The 9,779-nt window shown below is 28.5% G+C and overlaps 1 protein-coding gene across 2 annotated transcripts in view; it reads right to left on the bottom strand.

The window, feature by feature from the left end:
• Positions 1–5,897: 5,897 nt before the first annotated feature.
• The window catches only part of LOC105213954 (uncharacterized), a 286,125-nt gene continuing 282,243 nt past the window's right edge, over positions 5,898–9,779 (bottom strand). The window contains exon 21 of one of the 2 annotated variants that reach the window (XM_029041474.2): positions 5,898–8,633. In XM_029041474.2, the coding sequence (XP_028897307.1) occupies positions 8,526–8,633 (108 nt within the window). In that variant the 3' untranslated portion in view covers positions 5,898–8,525. The remainder of the gene's footprint in view (positions 8,634–9,779) is intronic. The other variant, XM_029041475.2, reaches the window with a different exon arrangement.

The raw sequence follows: 9,779 nt of genomic DNA, 5'->3' as shown, positions 1-9,779 counted from the left end.
AGAACTTTTGAAATAGAGTTAGTAAATTAAATTTTTATGAACCATTCCGAAAATAAAATTTTGGGATCCCGAAATGATTATACCGAAATTACGGGATTAACACTATTATATATAATTTATAGTTCTTATGTGTGCTCAGTGATTTTAAAGAATGAAATGGAAATCCATTTCCTTTCGGAAATTATCACGAAAGAATATTTTTACTGAATATAGTGTGATTTCATTAATTTTTTAATGTTCATGTCATTTAATTGACTTACTTTAAAATTTAGCTTAACAAATAAATATATTTTCCAAAACAATTTCGCATTTTCGCTCGCTTTTTCCAATAGCTTAATTGCATTGAAAGACATCAAATTAGCTTGAGTGCTTTTCTTTTGCTTTCACTTCCTTTGTTGTCTCGTCGTTGTCATCGTCATCGCCGGTGTCGCCGTCATTGAGACCCTTCATTTGCCTTTGTCTACAACTCACGATTGCTGCATATCCTTTTCCCCTTTTCGCAGATATCAATTTCACACTGTAATATTGTTTATTGCCTAATAATGGGCTCTAATTTATTTTTGTCTTTCATCCACTTGTTTTTTTATATTTTTTGTACTTGTACTTTCCTTGGTTTTTTTTTTGCTCCACTCACTTTTATTGTGTTTATTACAATACTGCCATGAAAATCACAAGTCAATCTGTCACCTTGGCTGTATTGTTGGAGCAGGAGATGTGTCAAGTTGAAAGGATTTTGTGTTTAATATCAACATTTATACTTCGTTAAATAAAGCTGTGATATTGTGTAAACAGAACTTAAGACGACTTAAGTCAGTGTGTTCGATTCGAGTGTGAGACTGAGTAACTTATTTGGGACTCCGTTATGTTACTTTACTTTTAAACTACTGCTTTGAACTGAAAACTTAAAAATATAATAAAATAGTTATAAAGAGTATCAAAGTATTTCGCTAGATCTCAAATATATATTATTATTATATCAACTTAAGCTTTTTGTGGAGATATTATAGATTAAGTTAAAATTGATTTCCAAGAGATTGTTGTTAATCTCTTTAATATTTTTAGTATTCTTAGCATTTACACACTTCTAAACGAGCAAAGTGGTTTTACATTTTCTTAGAACTTGATAAGACTTTCATTTAATCAAGTCAATACTCTGCTATTTTTATTACTCTTCACATTTTCCATTCAGTTTAAGTATATAAAATATACAAGAATGAGTAAAAAGCACGACGGCACGTGCAAATGTAATATTTCATATTTAAACCAACCATACGGCAATACATCAAAAACTTTAATAAACAATAAACACCGAAAAGCTCAACCCAACTAACGGAAACTACGGCAATCTATTGAACTTGTGGAACACATATTTATTTCGACGAGTGTAGGCGAAAGATTGTGTATAAATATACAGTTATATGAACTACTTTTGTGCCTTTAGTTGATATATGTTTATTTTTTGTTGCAGAAGCTATGCGGGATTCCTTCCCTTTTTTGAGGCACGGTAGTCTCCAAAATGGCAACTATTGCAGTTAAATTTACATATAAATGCACTAACTCACCAATTGAGTAGCGATGCTGGAAATAAAATGGAATTTTTAGTACGTTTCAGACATTTCTAGAAAGTTTATTACTTATAGTATAGTGTTACCCTCCAACTGCTAGCAACTGCAAACCTTTAGGCTCAACTGTCAAGAATTAAAGACCAAATCGGTCCCACACCTCCGAAACCCAACTCATTTAAGAAACAGAGTGCGACAAATTAACACTTTTGTGACATTTTGGCATGCTGAAATGAGCGCTACGCAGTCATAACCTCAAAACCACCACGAGCAGCTGTGGTCAGAATGTGAGGCCAGCCGATTTTAAGCATGTTCAACCACCCTTAAGTTTTGCCGAATTAACATAAGATAATGTTTTATTTGTCTGCTGTTGTCGAAAAAAAAATGTGAAACCCAAATCAATTGCTGTCACTTGCCGACTTTTTGATGGCGAACATGACATTTAACTAGTTTTAATTTTTGTAATGCCGAATTAGTGCAGCTGTCAATGTAAGGCTAACCCTCAGCGGTCATTGGTCGAGATATTAAGTAGGAGATGACTAACTATGTAAATGAAATCTGTGATTTTAGGACTATAAATAATTTAGTTTAATTTACTACTGTAGACAATTAGAGGGAGAAACTAATCGGGCTTTAAGTGAAATGAATCTACTGAAGTTACAACCTTTCCACGCGGGAGTTAATTGATCAATTAAATGGCGCTGATTGCGATCATTTTACAATACAAAATAAAAATTTAATTTTACTATATTAATTCTTAATCGAGTTGAAAATGGAATGCAATTCTACGGTTTGTTGTCCATGCTCTAAATTTTGGTTGTGATTATTGATAAAATAGCAATCATTTGATGCAACTTTTTATTAACAGCAAAAATTAATATATCGTATAACAGCTGATTGCTAATCGAGTAGCCGGCAGTGTGAAGTGTAAAAACTGGTTTTTCAATTATTATATTAATTGAATGAATTTGGCTGTGTGAAAAGGCTATTAGATACTTCATCATATCATTGCTGATCATATCATATCATTAGATGTTTCATATAACATTGAAACTTACATTGGCTTTTGAAATCCTAATCGCACTAAACGAGTTAGATATAGGGTTAAATATCACAGGATAACGAGACGAATTGAAATCCGGATGTCTGTCTGTCCGACCGTCGTAGCAAAGGATAACTTGAGTATAAATTAAGATATCTTAACGAAACTTGCTACATATATACCTTGGCCTCCTGAGGAGGTTGGTATTGAAAATGCACGCAATCGGACTACTGCCACGCCCATAAAATGGCGAAAACCGAAAACCTTTATAGCGTCATAACCAAGCCATAAATGAAGTTATAAAATAAAATTTGGCGTAAAGAATCACACTAGAAAGGGGCATATCCGAGTGTAATTTTTTTGGAAAAGTACGCGTGACCCCGCCCCTACATAAGATTTTTCTAAGATTCTTGCAAACTAATAAAGCTATATAAACCGAATTTCCTACAGTCGTTTTCCTTACATACCCCATCAAACCCATAAATATTGATATAAAAGGATAATAACCACGCCCACCTTCCATACAAAGGTTAGGTTGAAAACTACTAAAAGTTAAGCCAATAACGGAAAACATCAGAAACACTAAATTTTGCAGAAGAAATAGCAGAGGAGAGTCACACTCAGATTTTTTTACAAAATGGGAAATTGGCGTGGCATCGCCAATTGATCCGTTTTTGGGTCAAAAACCATATCTGAGAAACTACTCGACCGATTTCAATGAAATTCGGTATATAATATTTTCTTGACACCCTAATAGCACGGGTGGAAAATTGCTGAAATCGGTTCTTAACTACGAATACTTTCCAAATAACCTAATTTTGAATTCCATCTCATTCCTTCACTTTATAATATATACATAAGAAACCAATGAAGATAACGGAATAAAACTTTGCACAACTACGGTATATGATTTTGTGAAAAAAATTGTCTAAATCGGACTATAACTTTTCAAGGCCCCGGATATCGAACATGAGGAACTCAGTGCCTAAGGATAATTTTTCACCGAAAATATCGGTAAATCTCTCACATATCTTAATTTAATTCAAAGGTAATCTTTTTCTTCTAATAGTGTACCAAATTATAGGTTTTCCAAAAATACTGTGGGCTTTATTCCGCAGGCTAAATACTTAAATAAAGTTTAGTGATATTCGAATGTGGGGTTATGTAGAATATCTACCTCTATCACTCCCTATCACACTCTCTGAACTTTTGGTCTCTCTCCAACGCGGTTCAGAGTCAATCTACTATCATAAATTGCCTCACAATTTAATGAAATAAAGATACAAGCTAGTATTTAGTTTCTATATTACACTTTATTGAATTAATTCATTAACTACACCCTTTTGTCGCCACACAGTTCACAACTTACAAATATTCTTAGTTTTTGTTTTCTTTGCTCTTATTCCTTCACATGTTTGATTTAGTTTAAATTAATTACTTTATTATGCAATTAGTTTAATAAACTCTTCGTACACACTCGTTCCTTATACATATTTACCGCTTTGTTGCACTTATTTACTCATCTCTATATACTTATTTAATGCAAGTATTTGTTTAATATTAATATTAATAATTTACAGTGGATTTTAGTCGCATCATTTAGCTTCATATGCGCTGCGAAGACATCTTTAACTGCTGTTTTAGTCTAATTGCCAGTCAATTACTTATTTACGTTATTAGATTAGTAAACTTTTAATTGTTCATTTTGCGTAGGTGTTACGTATAAAATTTAATTATACAGTAGTCAGTTATTATACAATAATTAAACATTAATTAATTAATTGTAATTATATATATATATAGCTCGTAATTAGTTAATGCTATGCAGTCGCTAATGTTTGTTTGGTTGTTGTCAATGTTATTTAACGGTATACATTGTTTGGGTATCGGGATTAGTCGGGTAGTGTTGGTTGATGTTATGTGAGTGTCGTGTTTGTATTGTTCGTTTTTCGTTCGCTTGTATGCTTGTTAGTGTTAGTTTATTTTCTTTAGCACGTCATTTTGTTGTAATTAACTGTCGTTTGTTGTTATTTTCGTTTTATTGTACGTTTAAGTTCTTTAAATTCATGCAGCAAAGTACCAAATTCGTTTGTGTGTATGTTATTTTGAGTGTTTGAGTGCTTTTTTGCGTCGTTGTCTTTTGTGTTGTAATTATTTTAATATACCATTTAGTTTGAGGTCGATTTGGCGCATTTTTAGCGCCTTTACAGCAACTTTTTGAGTTTCAATTATTCTTTTTTTATTTTTCTTTCCAAATTTGTTTTTCTAGCATTTTTCACAGTTTTTATTTTACATAAATTTTTTTAAATAATTATTATTTTTTTTTAATTTTTTAAATTTTTTTTAAAGAATTTTTTGCCCTTACCAACTATGCTTTTACTTCGTTTTGTTAAAATTCAAGACTTAATTTTTTATATACATACCATTTTTTTGAAGTTTTAAATTGAAGTTTTCATTACATTTTGTTTTTAAGTATTTTTATTTTTCGTATTTTATGTACCATATATTAATTTTTTTAATATTATTTTACATTAGATTTTTTATTAACAATATTTATATTATTTTTAAATTTTAAATTTTTTTTGAAATATTATTTTTAAATTAATTATATACATTTTCTATTATTTTATTTTTTTTACAAATAATTTTATTATTATTTTTTTAATTTCACATTTTCCGTTTTATTAATTTTTTTTGTATTAATTATTTATATTTAAAATTTTCATATTAAATTTTCATAAAATTTTTTTCATTAATTTTTGTTTTTAATATTTTATTTCAAATTAAAAATTTTAAAAAATAATTTGAAAATTTTAAATATAAATAATTTATACAAAAAAAAATAAATAAAACGGAAAATGTGAAATTAAAAAATAATAATAAAATTATTCGTAAAAAAAAAATAAAATAATAGAAAATGTATATAAATAATTAAAATAAAAAAAAAAAATATATATATATATATAAAATTATAAATATAATATATAAATATAATATATAATTTTTAATAATTTAGTTTTTATTTATTTTTTTTTTAATTTTTATATATTAAATATTTGTTTTTCTATTTGTTTAATTATTTTTTTTATTTATTTATTATATTAATCAGTATTATTTTTTTAATATTTTTTTTATTTTATTTATTTTTTTGTTGTTTAAAATTTTATATATTAAAAATTAAATATTTTTTTATTTATTTGTAATTATTTCTTGTATTTATTTATTTTATTGTATTTATGTTAAATATTTTGTAAAATATTTTTGACAGTGATTTTTTATTATTTTATATTTTTTTTTTTAATTTTGCATATTAAATTTATTGTATTATTTTTTTATTCTTATACATTATGTTTTTGTATACATTTATTTATTTTTTCTGATTTTTTTAATTAATTATAATAATTTAATATTAATTTTTATGGCTTTTTATTAAGATTTTTATCATCTGACTAGTCTCTTATTATTTATACCATAGTTTATGTTCTTAAATTTATTTTACAAAAAATATTTATAGTTAAATTTTACAATAAAAACCAATTTAAATGCATTTTCTGCGCGCTTAAACGCTGACATCTAGTAATTAATTTATTGTGCTAGCTTTAATTGTAATTTTTTAGTTTTTTCTAACAACAATAAATAATTTTGAAATGCAATTTACACAAATGAATTTTTAACATATGCTTTAGTAACTAGGTATTTATATACAAATGTAGTTCTGTATATATATGTATGTGTGTAAGTATTTCTTTATCTACACATATATCTATGTACCTATAAATGCGTGTTGTGTTTAATGCTTAAAGCTAATTAATAGTCAATTATTAACAATTCAGTAATTCGATTTCTGCATTTTCCTTTGCTGTAATTTTTTTACCGTATTTTACATCCATAATTTAAACAATTTACCGTTACGTTACGCTACACGCATACAGCTTGCGCTTTTTGATTTATTAACTCTTTTTTTGTGGAAGTTGGTAAACTTAACCTTACTTTTCTTTGTCACACATTACAATTATATTAATTACAATTTCATTGTGTTTGTTTTAGCGTAATTAATTTTTATTACAATTAATTTAATGCTTAATTTCACTCTTTGAGTTTCATATTTAGATTTATTTTTAATTTTTTTATTACTTTTTTATATTTCCACTTTAATTGTTAATAAAAGCTGAATTATTTTATTTAATTTTTTTAAGTAATTCTTTATTTAATTTTTTACTTTTTTTATTTTTTCATATTTTTTTTTATTTCTTTATAATTTAAAATTTTTTTCATTTAATTTTTTAGTTATTTATAATTAGCTATTTCCTATATTTCCTAAATTTTTATGTTTACCAAGATTTGAAAAAATAATGCAACTAAATGCTCAACACAAATAAAAACATCTTCATATCCGTGTATTGACAAAACTACAGTGTTGAACAATATATGCTTACAGGGCTGCCATCCAACTTACCCAGACTTTATGAGTTTCAAATGCTTTTATTGGCAGTTAATTTGTGTATTTCCTATATACATGTAGATTTATAAATTTTCTTTATGAGTTAGAAACAACCCTGCAAGAAATTTTATAAAATAAGTGCACTAATGATTTAAAGTTCTCCAAAACCATTAACATTATTTTTTGTGTTAGCCTTTTCAAAATTTAAATATTTCTATATGCAGTTCTTACGAAATGATATTTAGAAGCACATTTTCTAAATAGAATTGAACTTGTAAAAGAGTATTTAACTTATGAAACAGTATTGAACAGGAGGAACAGCACTGAACTTGTGTAATAATATTGAACTTTTGGAACAATATTGAACTTGTGGAACAGTATTCAACTAGTGAAACAGTGTTGAACGTATGAAACAGTATTGAATTTGTGGAACAAAACTGAACTTGTGGAACAGTATTGAACTAGTGAAACAGTGTTGAACGTATGAAACAGTATTGAAATCGTCTAATAATATTGATCTTATGGAACAGTACTGAACTTATAAAACAGTTTTGCACTTGTAAAACAGTATTGAACTTGTGATACAGTATTGAACTTGCAAAACAGTATTGAACTTGTGATATAGTATTGAACTTGAGTAATAATATTGAACTTATGGAACAGTGCTGAACTTATAAAACAGTTTTGTACTTGTGAAACAGTTTTGAACTAGTGAAACAGTATTGAACTTGAGCAATAATATTGAAACAGTATTGAACTTAAGGAACAGTACTGAACTTGTGTAATAATATTGAATTTATGAAATAGTATTGAACTTGTGGAACAATATTGGACTTGAGGAACAGTACTGAACTTGTGTAATAATATTTAACTTATGGAACAGCATTGATATTGTGAAATAGTACTGAACATATGAAAAAATATTGAACCTGTGAAACCGTAAAAACTTGGGAAACAGTATGGAACTAGTGAAAGAACTTAATTTTGGAGTAATATTAAATTAATGAAAGAGAACTTCACTTTGAAATAAAAATTGATTTTACAAAACTATATTGAACTTATGGAACATAACTAAAATGAGAGAACTGTAAGAGAAGTAAGAGAAGACTTAAAAGAAAAGATAATTATGGTTTTAAGGACATTAAATAAATAAGAACGCCTCCGAGAATTACATAATTAAGTCTTGCAGGGTTGCTTTGTATCTGTCTGTAGTAGTACTCTTAAGTTGTAGATATTCTTTTAAATCAACGGAAATTCTTTTACTTAAGATTTTCATTAATTAATTTATTTAGATTTTCATCACATTCTATTATAGTCTGTTTACATATTTTCCTCTGAAAACACTTTGTTTAGCACACTTTAGCATTTTCAGCTTTTGTTTTGTTAACATTTTCGCTTATTCGTTTCTACTTCGTCTACACTCTCATCTATGGTATTCTTATTGCGCCATCTCTAGCGTCTCGATGATTGTAATTTACCGTCAAAAGCGTGTTGCATGATTGCGATCCTTTGAAATGAGCACATCCTCACCATTCATTTGATGATGCACTTCCTCTGGTACTGTTTTCAGCATGCCCGGACTGGAGTTCTGTTTTGGCGAGAAGAAGAAGAGATAAGAAATTGATATAATTTTTTATGATTTAAGTAGACGATTGTAGAGAGTCTAAATACTATTATATTCTATACGAAACAGATTCATATTTCAAAAATACAAGACCTGTTTAAAGCCTGTAGATGATAAATATTCAGAAAAGATCTCATTGATTTCAAACTGATCTGACCAAACTGATCAGTGATCGTGAATGCTTTCAAAACTTGCCCCCAGTGTTCAAGTTGAAAAGAGGGAGAGTCACTGATCGATTTTGAAGACTTCCGATAAGGTTTACTGTTCTGATCATAGTATCTTTCATAAGTTTCGTTTAACAAGAAGAGATTTTTAGAGAGTCTATTTGTGTCCAAATCCAATGGAGGCTCTGTCGAATATAAAATGTATTTAAAGGATCCCATTCAGTCCGGCATAAAATGACTCTCGATTAGTTCCAAAGAAACTGGAAACATCAGACGTCACCATGGATTTGCTCAATCTGCGCTCAGATCAATTCATAATCCACTAAGTAACCAAAAAATCAACATCAGCTCATAATCATAATTATACTTCTAATCAACTTTATGAACTGTAAATAACGACTACTTAGTAATTTCTGTGAAAAACGCAATTTCCTTTGACCTAGTTCAAGAAGCGTGCATCCTTTGTGCCTTAGCGAAAGCTTTGCTGAAATTTCGCTGTGCACTAAAAATGCACTAAAAATTTATGAAAAACAAATTCGCGCTTTTGTCAACGCCATACTTTCACTCGGCAGCTCAAAAGCAAAAACAGCTAAAACCACTCTTACTGCCACTACGATCCGCCAACAAAGTGCCGGCAACACTAACAATTTGATTGCAAAAAGCGCTAACAATGGTATTTACACAATAAGTACTAGTAATGGTTGTAATTTCAAAAGTACACAAGCCATCGCCCCTTCCATTCGCACACATTGCACCCGCACAACTCAGCGATAAGCTTGGCCATTATTATTAGTTTGTATTTACTTTTATTTCACTTTTGTGGCAGAGAGAATGGGGTGCTAGGAAAAAAGTGTGTAAGGTAGCGCTAAATTCGGGTGGAAGTGAAGTTAAGATGCGCTTACCAAGTTTCCTAAAGATATCGAGGGAATATTTAGTCTTAGCTCAA

This window comes from Zeugodacus cucurbitae, chromosome 6, assembly GCF_028554725.1.
Source record: "Zeugodacus cucurbitae isolate PBARC_wt_2022May chromosome 6, idZeuCucr1.2, whole genome shotgun sequence".
NCBI classification, from domain to species: domain Eukaryota; kingdom Metazoa; phylum Arthropoda; class Insecta; order Diptera; family Tephritidae; genus Zeugodacus; species Zeugodacus cucurbitae.
The sequence above is the reverse complement of the archived record's forward strand: the minus strand, read 5'-3'. Positions and strand labels throughout refer to the sequence as shown.